Source organism: Stegodyphus dumicola, chromosome 6 (genome assembly GCF_044657685.1).
Source record: "Stegodyphus dumicola isolate Sdum_Otavi_A_Nest chromosome 6, ASM4465768v1".
Classification (NCBI taxonomy): Eukaryota; Metazoa; Arthropoda; class Arachnida; order Araneae; family Eresidae; genus Stegodyphus; species Stegodyphus dumicola.
This window is the reverse complement of record NC_140773.1, coordinates 51,380,280-51,404,595: the sequence shown is the minus strand read 5'-3', so window position 1 is coordinate 51,404,595 and position 24,316 is coordinate 51,380,280. Positions and strand designations below refer to the sequence as shown.

General features: G+C 32.1%; 1 protein-coding gene and 1 long non-coding RNA gene across 2 annotated transcripts in view; one reads left to right on the top strand and one right to left on the bottom strand.

Moving 5' to 3' along the window:
* The window catches only part of LOC146996743 (uncharacterized), a 46,261-nt gene extending 25,127 nt beyond the window's left edge, over positions 1-21,134 (bottom strand). The window contains exon 1 of the long non-coding RNA XR_015041637.1: positions 21,068-21,134. This is a non-coding gene — a long non-coding RNA (uncharacterized LOC146996743). The remainder of the gene's footprint in view (positions 1-21,067) is intronic.
* LOC118188679 (gonadotropin-releasing hormone II receptor-like) overlaps positions 8,265-24,316 on the top strand; it is an 81,232-nt gene continuing 65,180 nt past the window's right edge. The window contains exon 1 of the mRNA XM_035359177.2: positions 8,265-10,144. Within this exon, the coding sequence (XP_035215068.2) occupies positions 9,392-10,144 (753 nt within the window). The 5' untranslated portion in view covers positions 8,265-9,391. The remainder of the gene's footprint in view (positions 10,145-24,316) is intronic.

Below are 24,316 nucleotides of genomic sequence, written 5' to 3'. Positions count from 1 at the left end.
CTTTTCCTTAGCTGTTTTAACTTTTATCGTGCAAGTCTGTAAAAGAATTGTATTATTTGCATTATGTGAAACGGCCGAAACAATTTCTTCTTTCTGTTCCTTAGTTTGTGTATCATTTTTCGAAATTTATATACTATCCTTTAAATTACTTGGTGTATTTTTAACTATCGAACTGGATTTAAAACATATGGCTTCTGAATGTTTACCTTTGCAAATTTTACAAACTTTAGTTTGACGTTGCCGGCACTGTGAGATTTCGTGTTTAGGGGCCAGGCAAAGGAAACAACGCGCTTGTTTTTTTAAAATATCTCTCTTCTCATTAACTGTAAGGCATAAACAGGATTCTGAGTCATGGTTTTGAAAACAAAAAATGCAGTTTCGATTTGATGACGCGGCTGCCATAAATTCATGTGTGGTGACAGTTTGTTTATGTTTCGGCGTCGGTGGATATCTGTTAATACCTTTCATTTCCGGTTTTGACTTGCGTGGAAAGGAAAACGAATTAATCTTTTCTCGCGATTCTATTTCTAATCGGAGAAAGTCTAGAAATTTGTTTAAATCATAGGTTGAAGGATTTTCAGTATATGTACGATGAAATTCTAAAGTTATATCGTTCGGGACAATTTTCATCAAAATTGGAATAAACATGTTGGAATATGTTTCTGGTTTCACACCGAATGCTAAAAGGCTTCTGACTTGAACGTTAATTGTATCATAAAGTTTTCGCAATTTTGCCACTTCACTTGAACTTTTAACGGGATTTAAATTTAAGAGATTAGAAATGTGTGTATTGATAATAAGGTCACTTTGACCGAATCTATTTTTAAGAATGTCTATAGCAGAGTCATAATTAGCCTCTGAGATTGAGAGACCTTCTATGGCTGATGCTGCGTTTCCACATAAATAAGTTCTCAAATAATTAAATTTTTCTATCTTCGAAAGTGTAACATTGTCATGAATAGTGACCTTGAATGAATTCCAAAAATTCATCCAATCGTTATAGTCTCCGGAAAATTTGTGAACTAAGAGTTTGGGCAACTTCACATTGCCTTCTATCTGTCTTTTGGTTTCAACTTCTGTAGATGAATTATTTAAATTCGTGTTGATATTTTGAGTATTGTATTTCCTTAAATAGCGGTTGATTTTAGACTTCGCTATTATTATTTTATCGTTATATTCCATAGAAGTGTTAATATCTGAATCTAATTTTGATTCATCTTCAATCAAATTTTGTATTTTTTCATTTAAATCATGTAATTCCGTTTCTTTATTATTTAACAATTCCAAACAATTTTCTAAGTCTTCTTGTTTTTCTTCTTTTAAATACACATCTACATTTTTAATAATTTGAGTTACAGAAGCACGTATATGTGCTCGATTCTTAATTAGTGTCTTCTGTTCCATTTTAATAAATTATCAAAGGAGACTTACCGTGAGAAGTCTTCGCTTACAAAGCTAATCCAAAAGGCGAAAAACACAAATTTTCAAATTAATCATTCTTTTCTGGGGCCGATGCACCATTATGTAACGAAAGTTCTAGATCAAAGTCGAATCACTCATAATCCAAAAGACGAGATGCATGGCCTGGAGGGTTTTGCATAAATTTTAATTAAACTTAATATTTACATATATACAATGTAGGCTAAAATGCCTGAATCGAATATTTAATGCTCAAAAGGTAAGAACTGAATAGTTACAGCTAACATCTCAATCGAATTCTATTGCGTAGTGCATCGAAATTCTACCTTCAAGAAGAAGAATATTTTCTCAAGTCACGTGTTCAGAAGGGGAAAGGTCAAGTAAGCCAATAGATGGACTCCTAACGCCATCTCTTGGCGATATCAAAGAATATTCCTTAACAGAGGTTTTGAGATGCCATTCAAAGGTCCGAAGTAGATCATCGCATAGGATCCCCTTCATAATTCCTTTCTAGGATCATCTTTAAAATTCTGTTTTGTGTGACATGTTCAGAATATTACATAAATTTATGAACATCATGTGTAATAGAATATTCTCGCAATATAACTATAAATTAATTTAACTGAAACAAATCTAGAAGATCTAGTATATATAATGAAAGATCTAGTACTAAGTCTCTGAGATATTGAAACATTGTAATATATATTCTAATTTCAACATAATTCTGAAAGCATCGGTGAGAGCATTAAAAAGAGTTAACTCCAATTTACTTGCATTTTACAGTAATACACTAGTAGTCCTATAGAGTCTATGTCTTTTGGGAGCATAACGTGTAGTCCCTACTGTAGACGAAGTAGCGAGTACTTGCTATATCTTTGAAGAACAAATACCACAGAAGAAGGTTTTAAATAACCTTTTTATTTGAACTAAAGTTTAACACTCGCCGGGTGCTTACAAATATAGCACCACTTGTGGCTAGGTAAATGGAATAGAAAGTAAAAATGTAAAATTACAATAAATTAGACGACTGACTCCTCATTTATCTAAATCGTTAAATTGGCTGCACGCAGCAAAGCCGAGCCAAGAATGTCAATGTAATCTGAAGAGGTTAGCTAACACCAACTGGAGAGCTATTTCAAAACACGCAGTTTAAACTCGGAACTAACTCCGATACTTCTCCTCGCGAACTCTTCAAACTGCAGCTTAAACACTGTTTCTGAACACACTTAGATTTTGCATACGACGTCATTAAAATTTACATTGCGGCAGGAGCATGAAATAAGGAGGGAAAACAAAGTCAAACTAAAAATAATTGGTTATGATAAAATAAAGTCTTTATAGTCCTTTCTTTGATTTTACGATATTATATTGTTTGTCTGAACAGAAACGATTATAATAACATTTACAAATATGACATCAGCAGTTTTTTGGATCGTTTCGTAGATTTCTAGCCATACATTCAGTATAGCAGAATTTGAATCCAAAACGTACTAGTGGGATCAACAGCATTTGGTTTGAGCTGGGTCTGTAAGATCTATATTACCAAGTCACTGATATTTGAAGTTCTGTGTGACACTATAGTTTATTGCTTTTTCAGTTCAGCAGAATAATGTTCTGAATTCGCATTCTCTTGTCTTTTATTCTGCTTTCAGTTTCTTTAAATGCCTTTTGTAGACGTATTGTTTTCGCATTTTCAAGGGGCACTTCTGAATTTTTACATTCAGATACTCCCAAATTCATTGTCTGCTCTGGATTGTTCTCTGTCTCTCTAAAAAATTATCTGTGGGCTCAGTTTTTGTGCTCAGTGAATATGTTCAGAGCTAAAGCACAAACAGCAAATGTTCTATTAATATTCTGTTGACTTTTGAATTCATCAAAATATCATTTAAGAATGCATTGATAAAATTATGAGGTATTTCTCCCGCCTTCGTGGTGTGATGGTCCGTACGCTGGGCGCGTATTTCAGAGGTCCGTGCTTCGATTCCCGGCAAAGGCATTGCATATTTTTCATCTTTCCTGCTTCCAAAAAGTTTTGTTATTGTCTTATTAAATATACTTTTTAATTCAGAAGATTACAGATTCAGAATATTCAGAATATTACCTAGTGTAATATAAAATACAATACTCGCGGCATATTAAAAATCACTTCTGTACAAAAGGATTTCTCTTTAATGAATTTAATAGACGGCGATTTGTATATCACAAAACGTTTTAACAGATTTACAATTTTTAAATAAAATAACAACTAACAAATAATAACTAAGAAATAATGCTAAAATTAAACTATTTACGTTTTTTTAAAATTAATTAAAAATTTTTATGAAAGTAGTTTTATAATTGCGTATTTTATATATTACGAACAACCATTTTATTTGTGTTTGTTTCATAACGTTCAACGACGGATTTTTAATTGCATTTCGTAAAATTGCTGAAATTTCGTAAAACTGCTGAAAGCATTTTTGGCCATTACCTTTCATTTCAAAAAATTTTATTAGAATTTCAGTTCTTTTCTATATTTGATTGATGATGGCATGCTATAATTTTTCTTCGTATCATTTTTACTGTCAGTTTCTGCAGTTCTCTTAAAACTTTCATAGACAGGTTTTATACACATTTTGTATCAAGAGTGTTGTGGACTGACAAAACATATTCTAAAAACCTGATGTGTACACCATATGACTTCTTTGTACGGAATTTTAAATTATATGCATTTTCCCTGCATTTCACTTGAATTTATTTTCTCGAATTTCATTAGAGGTATCTTTCTCATTCAATCAATTCAGTTCTCATTTCACGGCAAGGCAAAAATATATAAAAACTCAAAACATCTTCATTAAAAGGTGTAAAATAAAGAACAACATAAAACACAAAACACAGTTGAAACACTTAAAAAATCATTTTTACAATTCAAATTAGTAAAAACAAGCAATTCGCCCGGCGGACAAGAAGGCAGATTTTTCGGTGCACAAAACGGAAAGCTTATGTTTGGTCTCATTTGGCAAAAAGACACTGAATGTGTAGAAAATGACTTAGTTCACTACTAAAAGTTTTAAATGTAAACAAATGGCTGCTTCTTAGTAACACTTAAAATTGTTTTAATTAATGATAATTCTACAACTATTGCATGCAGATTAAATAAAGACATAAAAACTTTAACCGGAATATAAGAACAACGTAATTCAATCGCTTTTAACGCAAAAAATGCACAATTTACCAACATATAAGAATAAGAAAACTGAGCTTACCAACACGGGTAACAGAGTGGGTATATATGTGTATCTATTTATACACTTTTGTTGTTGTTACTTATGCTTACTTGTCTGACGTAGTTCGCCCAAGCCCACAAAATTCCTCGTGGCAGGGAGCGCTACATTACGCCTGCCGTTGGCAACAGCCTTGAGCACCATTCAGGTGACAGTGAAATTTAACTCAGTTTCTTGACATAGATTCTTGCCAAAATCCAAAAGAAGCGCTCTCGAACCTTGTTTAGTGTCTCCATGAAGCCGAAATTGGGCTGCTGTTTTTTTCTTCAGAACATCAGGTATCTGGCGATTTCGAGGAAGCGGTAGTTCCATTGTATTAGTTCCATTGTCGCTTTCCCATAGTCGATATAAGATTCCATTTAAGAGGTGGAGTGATCCCCAGAGAGCCTAGTACCTTTTAGTTGTAGGACTGAAAATGGAAATGTTCTGACACTTGGGTTTTTTAGTGGATGATTCCTTCAGCTCTATTATTGGCTTAATGTCACGATATGCCAATTGATATTCTCTAACTTTTCCCTCACTTCACGGATCTGGATCGGCTGATGTTGAAGATGTTATTTGCGGGATGCTAGGATTCGTCAACCTGTACTTAACCTCGGCTCTTGAACAATGCCTGGAATGTGCAGAACGACGTTTCTTGGATAAAGCATCTGCATTTCCGTGGTAGAAGACTTTAAGGTGTTTCATCTCAGGAAGCTTTATCCTGATGACATTTGGGGTTCAACAGAGGTATGGATTCATGGAATTGGAGTAATTAATGACAACAGTTGATGAAGAATCAAGACACAATTTACTCGCCAGTAGGCACTATTACACAGGACAGTTCCAAAGACGCGTTCACAGTCGTAAAAAACTACGATAAACACGCTGAAACGAATAGCAGCACAGCCATTAAGCTATAACGGTTACATCAGCGTCATGGAAAAGCACTAAAGTACAGCTCCAGACTCGGTGGATCGCTTTCAAGCTAATCTCTGACTCAAGATATTCTAATTTTCCCCGGAATCTCAGTTCCAGCTTTCATTTGAAAGAGCGTTGAAGTTTGAAATCTGGTCTTCTGATAGGACTTCTAAGTTGTCTGTAGCGTCACCTCGGAGTGATACAGCTAACTGCAAGGCCTTCATGTATGAGACCAATTTGTTAGTTTCCGCCAAGATCGAAAACTAGGTCTTACTCAGTACAGTTTTCTTTCAAAAAATTTACTTCTTTCCCAATCCTTGACTGCATCGACGAAATGCATCAGGGACATCTTTGAGGATATCTGGTGAACAGCCTGGATATGCGTGATGCGCCAACCTCTCCTTTCAGTCGCCAGTTCTTGAAGGCTTTCCGTGATTTTCTGCTGGAGAGTTTTCAGCTACAGGCGACTGTAGTCCGTTATGCATTTCTCCTCGAATCTCAATTCCACCGCATTCGAGAGGGCGGTGAAGTTTGAAATCTACTTTTCTAAAAGGGATTGTAAAATGTCTGCAGCATCGCCTCGGAGGGAAGCAGCCAATTGCGATGCTTTCATGTGGGAGTCCTACATGTTAGTTTCCGCCACGATCGAAAAACTGGGTCTTACATAAATTCCATGATATACTGCATGATGATTTTCCATGGTATGTGCTTGGTTTGATTACCATACCTTCTTTCTTTCAAGTCTTTTAATTTATCTAATTAATTTATTGTTTTGCTGCAGTTCCATCTGTTGGAGTTTTTCTTGCAGCTTTTCTTGTGGCTTTTATTTCTTCTTGAACCAATTTTATTTCACTAACTTTTCTTATCCCGCCTTGATCTCTTCCTCTCCGGCTTTTACAGTTGCTAAAAGGTCCAGCAAAGACTGCATTTCCTCCTCCATTGCTTTTTCCGATAGGCGGGTTACTGGCATTCACTCACAAACCCCACTCCTAACACCAATTGTTGCTGATTATTTTAGCTTGTTTGTCGTATTTTTTGCATGAGTTAAAAGTGTCTTTCGAACTGTCCTGTGTAATAGTGATTACTGGCGAATAAATCATGTTTCAATTCGTCATCAAGTGTTATCATCAATTACTCCAAATCCACGAAGCTGTAGAACTCAACAATTGGTGGCGGGTGATATGATGAACTGAGAAAAGATTGAAAAAAATAGAAAAATGTATGCCAACACTTAACATATGTAAGCTTTATGTCAATTTTTCTAACAGTTAATCTTTAGTTAAAAGTTACTTTCTTATCTTCCTGAATTTCTGCTTACAACTTCCGGTCAGAACATATTTTTAGAATCGCGTTTGAATGCAAATGAGGAGAAGTATTTAACTGTGAAGTTCTACTGACTTCGGGAGACAGCCAGAGATTCTGACTAGCGCGCGTTCGCCTTTTTAGGCTACTCTCTCTACGCTCGACCGTACTTTAGGCCCTTGATAGAGCTTCGACGTTAGTTAGCATTAAGGGGCCAACTCTGTTAGAATCTTGATAGCTTAGGGTATATCTGTTTAGTTAGATTAGTTAAATTTAATTTCTTAGTTTCCTGAGTTCAAGCCCGAGTGGAGGCTTTATTGTAAAACTCCAAGAAGGAGTATTCTATGAACTTTATTTGGAATAATAAAGGGTATTTAACCCTTCTCACGTTTTGTTCTCTGTCTCACGAACTAAAGCCATTATTTTCTTATCAGTTGTTAAGGTTCTTCCATTTAACTATAACTTAAAGATACACTGATTGGAATATTACACATTGTATCGAGAATTCTAAACATATGTTGCTTTTAAATTTTTTCGAATTTTGCTGTTGAATTGCATATGGCATAAGTGCGAAGAATATGATGCTTAATAATAAAACTAAAAAGATAAAAGAGGTGGGTTAGCAGCTGTTTATTTTTATAATTTGCTGTGTCACTTTTAAAAAAATAAGACATAGCGATAACATTTGGTTGCAACATGCTTTTATTTGAAAAGTGATACGGAGACAAAGTGATTCGGATAAAAAATGGAGAATCGACAGCAATACTAGCATCGTGATAGTATGAATCAATAGTTATTTGAAATATATTTTACTTGTTTTATAAAATTTAAATAATAATTATAATCTTTTGTAATCTGAGTTTGGAAAAAGCCGTTTGATCTCATTTTTGAAACCTGAATAACTTCGGAGACTGAAGTTTTCCTCTGGTTCTCTAAGAAAGTATCTCTGAGGATTAAAAGTGCTTTTATGTTCCTTAAGAAAGGAAGATGTTAAAGAGTTCTAATATTATATAATGATTATATGCCCTAATATGAGCTAAATGTTTCGGCAAAACTTTAAAAATTAATGTAAAATGTAAAAAAAAAAAAAAAAAAAATTAATCATATACAATACGGCAAGTACTTTGCCAAAATTGCATTTCAGAAATTAATGTAAAACTAACTTCAAAAATATTTAAATAGGCTGTCGCTTTATGGTTAAATTTAAAATTTAGGATGTGTTAATAGTATAAAATATTTTTCTTGCGAAATTTCAATTATTTAGTTTACTAGAAATAAACCATTTCGCGAGCAGTGAATCGGCGCCAGCGCTTCCTCTTCTTGCAACCCTGCGCGCAACGCAGGATGATTCTCATAACTCACCGTGAAAGCGACCCTCTCTCACTCGGCGTATTTCTTCGAGAGTATACGGTGGCGACAAACTAATACATTTTCAATATCGTTGCCATTTTTTATGACTGAAAACTTCTCTTGTTTGTGGATATTTTTTTCCTGGAATTAATTTCTGTGTTACGGTGATCTGTCGATTGAAATGGTGAATAAGAATTTGATTTGCGGATGCTAATTATATTTTCAATTAGGAAATTTATTGTTTTTACAGTGTACAGAATACTACACAAAATACTTATGCCTTTAAACTTGACGACTAGGACTAATTTTCATTAAAAGTAACATTTAAGAGTGTAAAGTTACTTTTCAAAAGCTGTTTTTCTGAAAATTACTAATGCTGTAGATGCAACAGAAGACCGAGTTTTATCAAAAATGTTCATTCGAGAAAATATGCAGTAAATGGCACATTTATTACTTGAAATCTGAAGAGCTTGATTTTAGTTGAAGTACATTTATAAAGGTTTGATTATGTAAAGCACATGTACATGTATGTAAAAATGAAAAGTTATACGCAATGGAGCACAATTATTATTTCAAGATATATTTTCTCTGCGTTAATTCTTTCATAGTGCTTAGAAAAAGGCCATCTATAATTTGCACATGAAAAAATTTAGAAAAACTGAGGTACGTCTTATGTGAGTATATAATTTCAGAATTTACTTTGTATTTTTCTTTTAGCTAAGCAATGTAATTCAGTAGAAAGATAAACTTGTTCAGTAATGCGCGTTTTCATGTGCACCTCTGCTTCACTATATTTACAAAATCAAATAAAAACTTAGGATACGTTTATTCAAATCTTCAGAATAAGAGTGAATTCCACAGTTATTTTCACGCTGAATGACCGAATTTCTTCCGGAATTACTTTAAAAATACAAGCAATATGAATTTTTACATCTTTCGCAAAAGATTTCTTATTTCATTCTTATTCATAATTAGGAATTCCTCAATGACTAAATTTAATATTTGTGTAGGATTATTAATTTTATTGCTGATTGTTTCTTCATCACTAAACTTTGACTCCATTGAGTTTATAAAAATGAGTTACTCTTAGGTGTTTTGCTTAATATCAGAATAAAAATTATGGACTTGCATGTTACCTTTATATTAGTTTCAGAGAAATGTTCTTTTATTCCTATCTTATCATTACTATTATAATCTCTTCTCTCGGTGTGTTCCATATATCTGGAAGTTCAATAAACAGTAATGTAGCCGCAGTATCAGAAATGTTTCGCAATATGACATTAAGCTCTTTCCCTTCGTCAGAAGAAATACCAAACATACCATCTACAGAGGATGAAAATTCAACTTTCTGTGCTGAATTAAGTTCTGCATCAAATATGAGGGTTTCTGATGTATTTTACCAGCAGCAATCTGGAGTTTGGACCACTAGTCGTCCTATTCAAATGTCAGAGATGAGGAACGAAACTTGTGTCGTGTTTAAACATGCTCCTGTACTCACCAGTGGAGCCATGTTCAGAGTTGTTATCCTTTCTAGCATCAGCTTAGTATCATTGGTGGGAAATGTAGCTGTTCTCATCACTATAGGATGCAACCAGAAGCAGAGACAATCTACAATATATCTATTGATTGGAATTTTGGCTATGGCAGATCTCTTTGTTACCACGTTTTGTGTGATTCCTGATGCTATCTGGACATATACTGTGCAGTGGTTGGCTGATGACATAACATGCAAAACGTTAAAATTTTTACAAATGTTTTCTTTGTATTTCTCCACATTCATATTGGTTGTGATAGGATACGATCGTTTTTGTGCAGTTAGATTTCCAATTCAGCGTTTGAATTCGAAAAAGAGAGCTCGCCGCATGCTGTTTATCATTGGAATACTCAGTGCTGTTTTCAGCAGTCCACAGGTTAGTAAACCTTTCGTTGTTTTGAGAACACTATGCAATGTTTTCTTTCTTTCATTTATATAAATAATATTTTTATACTTTAAGAATATTTCCTTCTAAGAGCAATATTTTAAGAAGACAATGATTGCACATTTTTTAAATTTAAGCAAAACTTGGTAATATTTTTAAAATTAATGAAATTTTGGAATATATCGAAAGTAAATAAAATATGTAAAGCTCGATTAAGAGAATATAGTCTTCGTTGGAAAGTTGAACTTTACTTTTTCTAGGCTTTCAAAAGTGCGTTTTTCTTGTTTTTTAGAAAAAATATCTGGAAGTGTAATTTTTATTGCGAAAGAAAGGAAACCTACATTAAATGTCTGTTTAAATTTTCATTATTTGCATTATCACGAATTTTGCATTAATTACCTTTATTTTTAAAATTTACGTAAGTTTTAATACATAAGACATATAGGAGATTTTCGGAGATATGTAAAATAGAGATCTTGAGCTGGATTTGCGGCATAAGCGACAATCATTTTTTGGAAATTAGAGGAAAATGAAGTAAAAAAATGGAACTTTTAGCAGAAATACAATGTTTTAATAAAAATTACACATTTCTAATGAAATTTTTTTTGAATGAAACATGAATGTATAATTGTGAATAATATATAATCTATGGAATGATGCCATATGTTTCACGTTGCTAAAGCTGTTTTATAGAATCTCATATATCATTTACTATGGTTTTATATCGATATATATTTTTGTAGATATATACTATCATAAACTATTAATTTAATCTGAATTTCATTTTTAGAAAATGCGATCATAGATATTACGCGAATCTGAAACATCCATTTCAAAGTTCTTAGTTCAGTCCAGTAGTCTGTTGTATTATTTCTGGTCTAACATAAATTAAGTAAAATTTTTTAAAAATATGTAACATGGTAGCAAAAAAATGTAATGGAGTTAAAAATATTCTCCACCCCTTTACTTTAAGATAAAGCAACTGCATCACGTGTAGAAGTTTTTCTGTAATTCAGAAGTAAATTCAATCACATTTTGCCTGCAATTTCAAGAGTATTTGGGAATGGAAAGAAATAATCAATTTGAAATTTCAATCCAAATTGAATTTACTTTTAAACTTGTAGAGTCATTAGAATTTTTGATGCTGAATACATGAAAAATGGGCTTTTCCTTTGCCGGGACTCGAACCTTTGAACTCTAGAATACACGCCGAGTATGCTTCCAATTACATTACGAAGGATGCAGAGGCAAGGAAAAAATACCTTATAGACTGTCATCAATTTTATTGAAAAGCTGGATTAATTTTGAATGGACTGAATAGATCCATCAGATTCAATGGGAAATATTCTGCAAAACATGTTCCCCTCTTGGACAAGCGAATTAAAGTATTTTTCTTCTCTTCTTAGAAGCAAAATGCATTTACTCTTTGGAGAAAAGGGACATGGTTAGAATCTCAAAACGCGCACAGTCTTGTTTCCTTTCAAGAAACACTTAATGTAAAGTTGAATTTTACTTAATATTACAATTTACAATGTTAATTGTATTTACTTATGATTAGATTAAGATTAAATGAATTTTCTCTTTTACACTCACAGAAAGTATTTTGAAAATCGAAAAATAAGTTCTTTTAACATTCAAAATCTCGCATGATGACATTAAAATGCACATTTTAATCAATATTATCGTTTATACATTCTCTTAAATTTCTTTTGCGTAAATACTTCTATTTAGTTTATTTGTTTATACCTAATATAAAGACCCGACACTGAAAAATTTCACAGCAAGGAGTAACATTTAAACTGATTATAAATTCACAGTACACAAATATCTAAAATAGAATCAACTTTAATTTGTTGTTTATTTCAATGGAATATATTTCAGGAAAAGTAAGTTAAATAAATTAAATTTCTGAGATCGATTTAGCATATTAGAGATTGCATTTTTTCCGTAAACGAATTCCATTTAATGGTATTGAAATTCCAATTTACTGAATAAACTGAGCTAAATCTTATGATGTATAATTAATAGATTTTTACTACATATCACCGTTATATCTGTTCAATATACGCCAGTCTTAAATAGAATTAGTACTAAATGGTGAAGTCAATGTGACCTATCACCTCATAATGAAGACCCTAATGTGATGTTGTATATGTATAGTAAGTTGAAGGAAGTGTTGAAAATACTAATCTAATCCTAAATGAAAAGGGGGGATACTTCGTTCCAGTAGCTGAGCATTCCTGAATATTTGTTTCTCATCAAAGGAAAAAACGAAGCTAAAAAAGCTCTAGGATAGATAGGAAGCTAACTTTAAGCTAAGAGAGAAAAATAAAAATGATGGAAAAAAATGAAAAAAAAAAAAAAAAAAGATGCATAAGCCCAAACATGGAATACAAGGCAATATGTCTGCTTTCAGCTTCAGACATTATAGCAAAAAGAAATAGTACACCAGACAAAAACTAGAAAAAGCAAGACCACATCAGCAAAAAAAAAAAAAAAAAAAATTAAAAAAAAAAAAAAAAGAAAAAATCTGAAATGTTTCAGATTTTAAATTACGTCCAAAGGGGCGTTTTTTAACATTTTGTGTGTTACCTTTCTTTATTAAATATCATGTTCCTCGCACTTAAACCATAAGATCCAGTGCAACAGCAATATCGCAAAATAGTTTTAAAACGAGCATATCTTTAGAATTTCCGATACAGAGACTCACGCGCTGGAGATAAAAATGTTTTTTCTGCACAACGTTGCCATTGCTCGCTTTGAAATCCTTGAGTTTGTTAATCAAAAATTCGTCAAAGTTTTAAAAAATAGGAAATCGATCATAAAACAAATTTCAAATTTCAAATTTCAAATTTGGTCTTCCACGTGCTCATATTCGTTGGAGGATTACGTTATTCAAAATTCGATGACTCTATGTACCGTTATTTTATGACAATGTGAGAAATATACATACATTTACGCAGATTTTCATTATTTAATTTCTTCAAATATAATGCAGGACTCTAACATTTTATACATTTTATGGCAACAGTTTGAAAAGTGAACCGACATTTATCCGTCCGACGCAAAATGCCAAAACGAAACTAATAGTCCTTCGGGATTAAAATCCCTTTGGACTAAAAAAAAAAAAAAAAAAAAAAAAAAAAAAAAAAAAAAACAGAGAGACAGAGACAGAGATTCATACACAGCTGCGGCGTTCAAAGCAAATAGCATTTATTAATCAGCTAAGAATGATGGTTCGGTAAAGCCATCGAAACTAGTCCTGTGAAAAATTTGAAAATATAAAGCTGATTTTTGTTGTTTGACTAAATTAATACTTGTTCGGCATGTTATTGTATCTTAAATACCATTTAGTTAAAACGCGAAGCTTCAGATAAAAGTACCAAATTATTGGAGTAAATCACCAACTTTACGAATTAATGAGTGAGTGGGAGTGAGGGAAGGAATGTAAACAAACCCTCAATAACACAAGTACGGACGTTATGGAAAAAGAAACTATATGCATACAAAAAAGTTAAAGATCACAAATGATAAGGAATAAAAACAAATATAAATGAAGAAGAAGGAAGGAAAACATCTTACCTTCATAAACAAAAAATTATCTTTTCCTACAATTAATGATGAAAAATAATGCTTTTCAATGTTAAAAAATAAGTAAAAAAAAACCGAACTTTCTAAACTTCCGAATACGAACATTAACAGCAGACAAGTTTATGAACAACTCCGAAACACGTCCGCACCCTTCGCAATCCTCAAATTAAATCTGAGGAATTACTGCAGAAGGTTTTATGTGGTGACAGCTAAACACCTTCAAATTCTCTGATTTCGAAGCCGATTTGTCCCACGTTAAATTTGCATGTTCTAGATAAAGCAAAGTTTAAACGAAAAACAAAAGAAAGAAAAGGTATTTATTCAATCAATTTTATAACAAAGCATTCTCTAAGTTAAAAATGCATTTTATCCTTACAAAATGGTATATAGTTATCGTCTATTAGACTAATCCGACTCATTCTATTCTCAATTTAATGTAAAAGTGGAAGTATTTTGCTACTCGAGGTACTCACCGATGATCCATCAAATAGCTGAAAGCTCGGATAAAATGGAGATTCACAGAACATCCAGGTAAGAAACTGGGATTTAACATATTTCTCCAATGTAACTTGATGCGTAATATTAACGTTGCGAAAAGCACAGCTGCAGTGAGATAGCTTACCCGAAAAACGGGATTAGGGTTGCCAGATTTCGCATGAAATAGCCCGTTTGACCATATTTGGCGATATGCCCAAGCTCACAAAATTGGCGATGTGTCACAGACGGAGAGAGTACATTCTATAACACAATTTTGTTTTAGGTTTTGATTCAGGTTTTGTCGAGAATAAGCTTGAAGGGAAGTCAAAGCTATATATACCCTACCTATCCTGGAAAAGAGTGTGCCTTGAGTTCAGAGATTAGCTTGAGAGCGATCGACCGAGTTGAGAGCTGTACTTTAGTACTTTGTCGTGAAGCTGTCATCACCGTTATAGCCTGAAGGCTGTATTGCTGGTTGTTTCAGCGTGTTTGTCAAAGTTTTTCGACAAGTGTGAACATGCCTTTGGAACTATTCTGTGTAACAGTGCTTGCTGGCGAATAAATTGTGTTTTGCTTCTTTTTCAAGTGTTATCATTAATTACTCCAAATCCACGAACACGTAGAACGCAACATTAAGATTACAAACGCAAGAAACTTTATTTCGTTTACTGAAATAAAATTTTGTATACGGATACCCAGTATAATGAAACAGACAATAGTGACATAATTTAATAAGCATAGGATATATGGTTTTTGACATGAAATATAAAACGGAGAAACATTACGCCATATTTCTAGAATGGTCCGGCTAATAAGAGTTATCGCTAATCTGCTGAGCTTTATAGGGCTTACAACGGCTTTTGTTACTTTGAATAAGGTTATTGATCACAACTTGTGGTAAGAAATACCATTCTTTCGAAAGTATATTTACAAATATTTACCATATTTGACAAAAGCATATTGCAGTTGTGCTTAGTTTCCAGCAGAATAATAGAAAGAATCACTTTCTCTTTTAATGTTAGAAACGGCCTTAGCGGAGATTTCTGAATCTTTGAGCAGTTACTTCATGTTAGCACATACGCATTCACCCATTTATCTTGGCAAATATTGACGTTGCGTGTGACATAAGTTCCCTAATTTATCTCCTACGCGTTTTCTTGCATAGCCAGTTTCCAAAAGTGTTCCAGAAAAGGTAATAATTTTAATTTAGCTCTCAAATTAAATAATTCTGTAAATGCTTAAGCCTGAGGATTTTAAAGCTATAATTGCATTTCTTAATACTTAAAAATCTTTTTTATCATTTTAATAATATAACTGCATTATAAAAATCAAAATATATTTAATTTGTATCATGTTTAAGTGATAACTTGTATGAAAATTTGCAACCTTATTGCAGTTAATAAAAGATGTTTTTAACCTCATATATTACGCAACTGACAGAAAATCATTTGATTTCGTACCTTTTCTGTGAGTTTAATTTCTTCAGAAAAAAGTTCTCCAAGTTGATTTTTTTCATTGCCTGTCACATTTTAAATTATGATTTGCATAAAAACTGAAAATCCCTGAAAAATTAAATAATTGGGAAAGTTTTGAGATAGCTACAGAAATTTGAAAACAATTAAACATAAAACACATTGCCTACAAAGATCAACACACTTTATAGATTTTAGATATATCGCGCGTGAATAAAATGCTTTCATACATATTAGCATATTTTACCTTTTATTACTGTAAAACACTATTTTGCGAATGTTTAAAATTTGACAAGATGTTACCACCAATCACAGTGTGAGAAATATGAGCAAGCATAACGATAAGTCATATCTGCACCAAATAAATTTAAGTACATGTATTTTACATATCGTAGGACATGTATAACTGTAGTACATTATTGCGGCTACCTCCTGTTAGTATCCGCTTGAGCACCTCCCGAGCTGCTTAAATTGGCGTATTATGGAGTCATCTTCATTTAAGCAATATAGTAATTTGAGCATTGCTCTACTGTAATAAGTCCAGTCGTGCCCATTTTAGAAGAAATAGTGTTATCATACGCAGTCTATGAGTATTCATTTAAAACATAAAAGAGGATTTTGAGTACTCATAGTAAAAGAAGACCCATCGTCATAACAGTAAAATATATGGAGGAATGTGCTAGCATTCAATATGCTAGCAAGGCATACCTTGGAAGCATATTTGGAATTACCTAAATTAAGGTCTGCAGTTTAAACATTCAGTTCACTTTTAAACTGGATAACTTACCTACGTAATTATCCCGAAACAATAAACAGGGAAACGGATTAAGTACTTTTAAATATCAGCTTAAAAATCAATTAATTTTAGTATATAATGCATATCATGATGTTACTAAAAATCTTCAAACCAGTGGAAAAATAAAATAAAACTGAGTCTAGAATATATAAGATATTAAAATCATTAGACGTTAGACGGCTGACAATGCTACAGCAAGCAGTTCGTGAAAGAAAGGAAAAAACTGTCTATCTAAGCGATGAAATGATCCAGATAATCTCACGAGAGTTGATGAAATGTATAGCGGAAAGAGGCAAATCGTAAAATGTGAAATACTTTTCTATTATCCCTAGTAGCACTGGAAGCGAGAGATAAAGGGAAAAAAAGTGCATTTTGCCCGATTGTGCCTCAGATAAAATTTTATACCTGTTTAAGACTTCAAGATGCATTTATTTATAGCTTCAAAGTAACTAAATTAAAGGATTGTCCAGAATAAAGGGTGATTTACAGAAAACTGAGCAATTCGCGTAATGCAGAATAAAATTCAATGAAATTTACTGGCATGAAATTTAGAGTTATCGAGTGAAAAAGAAATTGTAGAATAAAGAAGCTCGTTTACAACTGCGTAGGTCACCGTGATATGAAAATCAGGAATCTGATAAAACTGGCGAGTAAATTCTTTAGTCTATTATATATGTTTCAAGCAAGAAGCTTCTATGTCAGTTTCATGTTGAATTAATTTCATTTTAAACTTTAAGAGATCTAACTCTTCATTGTATTTGCTTCTGTTTCTCTAGCCTTTAATAGTAACAGGCAAATTTTAATAAATAATCAACGGCTTAAAGTTATGCAGACTCGAACGACTAATAATAACGGAAGCATTTGCTGATAAAAAGCACTTGTAGAACACAATAAGCTCCCCCTTCTCCGAAGAGGAAGGATAGCTGATGTGAATATGCAACTGCAGGAAGACAAGGAAATGTTGAAAATGTGGGCTGAACAGCGAAAGATGATAATACTCTAATGATAATAATGGCTTACCTAAGGAAGGTTGCTGCTCAGCGAGATTACAAAAAGACTCTGATACTTTTAAGTAACCATACATTTAAAATATTAATCTTAATTGCTAAGTAAAAGGGAATTTAATATTAACTCTTCTAAAATTTAGTAAAAAATCGGATTACAATACTAAAACTTATAGGCAATACAGTAGCAGAAGTTTAAGATAACATTGTAGAGACATTATTAGTTTTTGGAAGCAAGAGAGATTGAAAAATGAGCAGCGCCTTCGCAGGGAATCGAACCACAAATCTCTGGAATAAGCGCCCAACATGCAGACCACTACACCATGAAGGCATGCTAAGAAGGCGGGAGAAATACCTTATAACATAATGCCGAATTATTTTCAGATATGACTCAGTTTAGAGAAAGTTATTACTAGACAAGAAGAACCCAAATTAAAAATGATCAATTTAAGAGGCATTTTAAATTATAATTTTGATTTGCAATTTTTTATCTTACACACAGACACACACACACACACACACACATATATATGTATATATATATATATATATATATATATATATATATATTCATTACGTATATATATGTATTATATATATATATATAATATATATATATATATATATATATATATATATATAGATAGATAGATATATATATATATAGATAGATAGATAGATTGAAATACATATACATACCGGCAAACTTTTTAAATAAGAAAGTAAATAAAATTTGAGAAAAGAAAAACGTTGCAATCAAACTTGCAAACACTTGCAGCCGATTTCACCACGATTCTCTCAAATGAACGGTCAATACTCTTATTGATTATTCTAACTAGACGTCTTTATAACTTTCATGCTTCCTTTATTTCCTTCCTACCAGTAACTGTTTTAAAATCAGTGCTAGTTAAAGTTGTTGAAGATGATGCAATAACTTTCTTTTTTAGGAGATGAAATTTCTACAGTGTTAAATGAAGAGGAAAGTGAAATTTGTGCAAGGAATTAATAGAAAACTTTTACTGTTGATTTTATAAAATTGTAAGTAGAGAGAGTGTTCCATTAAAACTTTGAACTTAGGTCAAAATAAAAAAAGCTTGTTGAATCAACAAAATGGAAAGTGAACCAAACCCAGCTGTGTTGGAAATTGCTTTATTAGGCCAATAAAAAGGAAACCTAAGTATATATACTTACTTCATTTACGATTTGATTGTCACGTGTAAACTCTATATTAATATCTGTTTTTAACTCTAAATTTAGTACGAAGAAGCTAGGCTTGCGGTAACGTTTCAAATAGTCTGGGAAGTTTGATATTTTAATTTTTAAAAATGCTATCAAAATCTTTATGGAAATTTAAATTCAGTGTCCTTACAAGAATTTGTTTCACTTATTCTGTTTATATATTGTTCATTATGTGGTACCAAGGATTTGTGCTACCCTTAGCAATTAAAAACATTTTATTTGGTCATTATTTTATCCACTTGATAAAGGTGTCCTTAGTCAAATCATGACAAATTCGGTCAGAAAATTAAATTATTATTACTTGATTAAATGTTAATCAGAAGCTCTACCTGCTCAAGATTCGAGTAGTTTAATTAGTAACAGCTCTTTCTAAAGGGACGGAAATTCTGAGTTCAAATCCTGAACTATATGTTTTCCCATAAAAGGTGTTCCACGAAGGTATCCCTTCAACTCAACGGCGGATAGCCTTTGAGATGCTTTTCCTTAATTAATCTAATCTAGCGTTTCATAGGCAGACTGCTTCGGAGTTCCCCGTACTGAATTAATCAACTGGAAATTGCTTATCTTTAAAGCTAAAATTACCAACAGTCGTATGAACCACAAATGCAACTTATTATGAGGTTACTTAAATACGGCAAAACGCACGAAGGCTATCTACCTAAAAGAAAAGACGCCTTAGAAATTCTTCAATATGGAGGACCTCCTTTTCACGTTACACATGGAAAAAACCACCAAAACTAACCCTGGCTCACCTAGACTTCACTTGGGCTGGAAGCCGAATCAAACTACCAATATTAATCAGTCTTTAACTACTCGGCTACTAATGTTGCTTTTCGCTTAAAGGAAAAATTGTGTTCCTGGTATTAAACTTCAACCAGAAAGCGAAAAAAAAGTCTACAAACTGTTATCCTAATACGTTTTCTACAACATTTCAGATTTTGTGAAACTTATTAAATTTAAGGCATTATTTTGAAACAAACGCACAGAGTTTCTTCCGGTTCTAGAACGAGATTGTTTGAAAATTCTATTTCTAGCGAAAAGATTTTATGAGTGATAGAAATCGTAACTTTGCTGCTTATCAGATGCTTTGGGTACTGACCTTATTCTCCCAATTCGATCGTCTGGTAGCAGTCGATCTATCTGTTCAAATCTGTTATGGAAGTCTTTTGGCTTAACTGCATTGGAGCTCCGTATTTTTATTTCTTTTCACGATTTCAAATAAACGCGTGGAAAATTTTCTTTTGTTTCAGCATTTTCTGGCGTCAGTTCGGAATTTCCTTTATTTTGGTGTCTTATCGTGTTCTGTTATCTAACATCGAATGTAATCTTTGAACCGGCATCTTACGTGACGAAGAATTTGCATTTCTTTTTTTTTTCATTTTAGAACTATTTTTTGACTTCTCCTAGGTTTGCCTTTTTATTGAAGATTTAGGCTGGATGGAGAAGAATGGTCTTTTATAAAAGAAATCTAAGTTTTTTTGTATAGTTCTCATTTAATCTAATCTTAATACTTCGATAAAGTATTTTAAAGTACAATATTTCTAAAATAAAAGGATGAAATTCATTAAAAGATGTTTAGAACACATATTAATTCAATGATGAATAAGGGTGGCTACTTTCATTATTTTTAAAAATTAAATTTAAGTTTCTACATCACGAAATTAATCCTCTCATTAAAAATTGTGATAGTTATGCTTTTTTTGCGATTTTGTTTTGTTTCTAAATGATGCATAAATGATATTATTACTAATCATTGCAACTATACTTTTAAAAACAACATTGTCTGCAACTCAAAGTCTTAATTTTTTGAACCACATCGAAACACGCAATTATTAATCATTGTAGCTAGGATTTGAGAACCTACACTCTCTGTAACTGCAACTTCTTGCATTTTAAAAACTGCGGCTGTTGAGTGATTAAACACTTCTTTCCTCTCAGAGACGCGCGATATCTGTCAGCTATATAATGCGAACATTGTTCGGCTGCGCCCACTGCGGTGCATAACCAGAATGCGAGCTGAATTCATTAATGACTATCAAAAGGTTGAAGGTTCATTCATTAATAAAAACGTGAAAAGTTAAACATAATTAGCTATTAAACTGCACCTGTTTAATCTTGCCTGGACGAAATTTTGTCTTCGTACTTAATATCTCTATATTTGAAGGCCACAGAGAACAGATAAAATTTGACTACACAATCGTGTAATACTACTAAAACATAAAACACATAAAAGCATACTACATATAAAACACATGGTGTAATACTATTAAAATTTAACAAAACTAGCCGTTGATACTTAAGGGGTCTGAAAAATTCTGATATTTGAATTTTTTACCTAAAACATTGGAACTACCTTTCAACAGTCGCCTGCGCATTAACAAATACGAAAGTCACTAGTGAAAAAGCACAGACAAGCTACTGATGAGCATTTCAGGGATAAATAACTTACTGGCGGGTTGCCACAGCTGTTTTTCAACTACAAATCACTCGCTATTTAAACTGAATGTAATTTGCATTCTGGTGATCGCTGACGGAAGAAATAGAAGATAAAAAAACAAAGATATAGCCAAAATTGTATGTCGATTGTATTTAAAAAATTGGTATGTCGCACATTGGTATGAGCGACGTACTCGATAACAAATTTCTGTAACAAATGGAAATAATACCTTACCTCCTTCACTCATTGAACTGCTTTTGTTATGTTCGTAAATACTCAGACAGTAGCAGATTACTTGATTAATGTAAAATATTCAATCTAAAAGTGTCTGGGAATACCGGCAAAGTTTCTTCATTATTGTGTACATTTATTGTAAAACAAGAACTAATTAATTATTTCGCAAATGCTTGATCTATTTCCTGATATGCCCGTGAGCATAAAAGTTTAATCAGATCATGCAAATGATTTTTTAATTCTCTGAATAACGTTTCAGGAAAAATCAATATTATCGAAATCAACATCCCACGTTTAACTTGACTTCTCTCCTCGTCTAATTTAATTCTGAATAATCTTTCAACAATAACATTCTCATTCTCTAACACTTGCTGAATCTTAAGATTAAATTCTCGAACATTTAACGCTCATCTTATAAGCCTCGAAGATAAGTTTCTCTGTTAACAGAAACAGATAATGTTCATGTATTCCGTAAATAGAATAACTGATTCCTTTCTGTAAGTTTTCGAATTGCGGGTTTTGCGTCTGAGCCTCTGAGTATAGATTTTTGTATTATATTTAGTGCTTTATTAAAATATCGCAGTTTACTATTCTGCATAAGTACTGCGCATACGAGTAAAATAAAACACGTCCGCGGGAGGTTTTGATTTTTATTTATGTTAGGAGATTCTAACATTAGAGCAGCTATCGAAGCAGTTGATATACACTATTTGAAAAATCTATTTTTTTTCTTTGGAGGGGGGGGGGATAAAAACAGGGATGTTGTACATTTTAGGAATTTTAATTCACTTTTGTGTTTCTGTACTTACTATGGTTTTATTTATTCTATCGGAAGAAATTTGTTTAAAAGAGTGACCTGTTAGAAGGAACATACGCAATGTGCTACGGAGATTAGAGAGCGTTGGCAAAAGAAGAGAACGGAAGCTTCTAATAATTAAAAAGATATGATGTGTTATTCAGCGACTCGAAGTCCTGATACAGAGTTCAAAGCCTTTCCCTAGATCTTAACAATGTATTGTATTAATTATAACTACTTGAATTTTTTTGCTGTTTTTTATTTTTTTTAACGTTAGGTTTTATAATTTAATTCAGTTTACTGCAACAAACTCATACATCATTTTAAGCATATAGTAAATATTTATGTTTTCATTTCATTAATTTTCGTTGGTAAACAGTGACTTAGTTAAAAGGATATGCATGAATCTACTGTGTTTTAGTAAATGTTAGGATATATAAGTGAACTTTGAAATTTGCAGATACTTGAAGCTTTGCAGTAGCTCCCATATCTAATTTGTTACATTAGCTTGAATTTGTGATTTTAAATTCCTTTTCACAATAACATTTCTAAATCATTTTACGCTGTATTAAAATCTCATTTCTGGTTTTATCTATTGGCGTTCATTTTTTTAATATTTCATTTTTTTCATAAAAGCATATTCCATATGTTACATATTCCGAATATAAAATCTTAAAATGTGATTCAAATATGAATCGTGGCATCAAGCTTTGTTTAGAAATCAGTAAGTGAAATAATATTTTCTTGGAAAACTTCAGAATTGTTTCTTGCAATATTGATAACAAATAGCTCTATGGGTGAGTCTGTTCCATGTGTCCAAGTATCTAGACCTTCCATTAGCTTGATTTCAAACAGCTGGAATTCGTATTTTTCGGATCACTTATTCTTCTTTCTACGATAAAGAGAAATAAAATTTCTTTGGAAAGAAAATTGAAAGAAAAACACACCTACGTATAATATAAAGAGGGGTGGGAAGCAACCATTTACAGTCTACGCCAATCTAAAGTTGCGATTTTATTTAATTTTAAAAATTAGTATCTTCAAAACATATTTTACCCAACTTTAATATCTAAGTGGAATTAAAAAAATATGAAAAAAAAATACAATACGTATTTTCTTAAGAAAGTATTACTTTAGATAACAATGAAGTACATCTAGATTTAATGGAACGTGAAATAAAGTTGATGTCATTATTTTATTACTTTACGTCAATAAAAAACATACATGCTCAGCGTAAACAAACTGAGTAGAATAGTTATATGTGCTTCATCTTTCTATAAGGGAAAAAACAGAAAAACGAATCAGATAAGGTGTAAAAAAACTGGCAGATTGCGAGAACACAAATTATTATCATTAACTAAAAGTGACAGACTTTGATAAATGTTCAAGAGTTAATGAAACTTTTAGAAAAGACTTTTACATAATTTTAGTAGGAAAAAATTGCAAGAATAATCCAAATAATGATTAATGACTGCTAACTACTTTTCGGTTTGAAGATGTTGATGTTGCTTAGAGATCTGTTAATTGGGGAAGTGGATAATGCTCTCAGCCGTGAAAACACATTATTAATCTCAGACTAGATTAAAAATATTAAAGATTTTATCAGTCTAAGTTTTTAGCTTAGATTTTATGATAATTGTTATAATCTTGAGTATAGTTATTTGTTTGGGATTCTTGTGAATTTTATATGAATATTTGTCCATTTTTTGTTTTGAATTTAAGTGTATGTTTTATTTTATGGTTTAGTTCCTAAGGTTTTATTATGAGTTTTATTAAATCTTTAAAAAATGTTTTTTTTTGTTACTATGCCCTTTGTTTCTCGTTCTTTTGCTTTAAGTCACTTATGACAGAAATATGCAAATTAATTTGTTGTGTAAAAGTGATGCATTAATGCTATAAGATATACTGATTAGAGTAACTTGTAGCCTGTCTATGGTACGCAGACCTTGTAACAGCTAGCCGTTTGGAGTTCCATCATAATTTAATTGAAATTTTCAAAGATATTTCGAAGGTAATTCCATCATAATTTAATTAAAAAGGTAATGTTTTACCCAGCTGAAAAGAAAACATTTATTGAATAGCAAACAATTGCCATGAAAACCTGTATATTGCGTGAG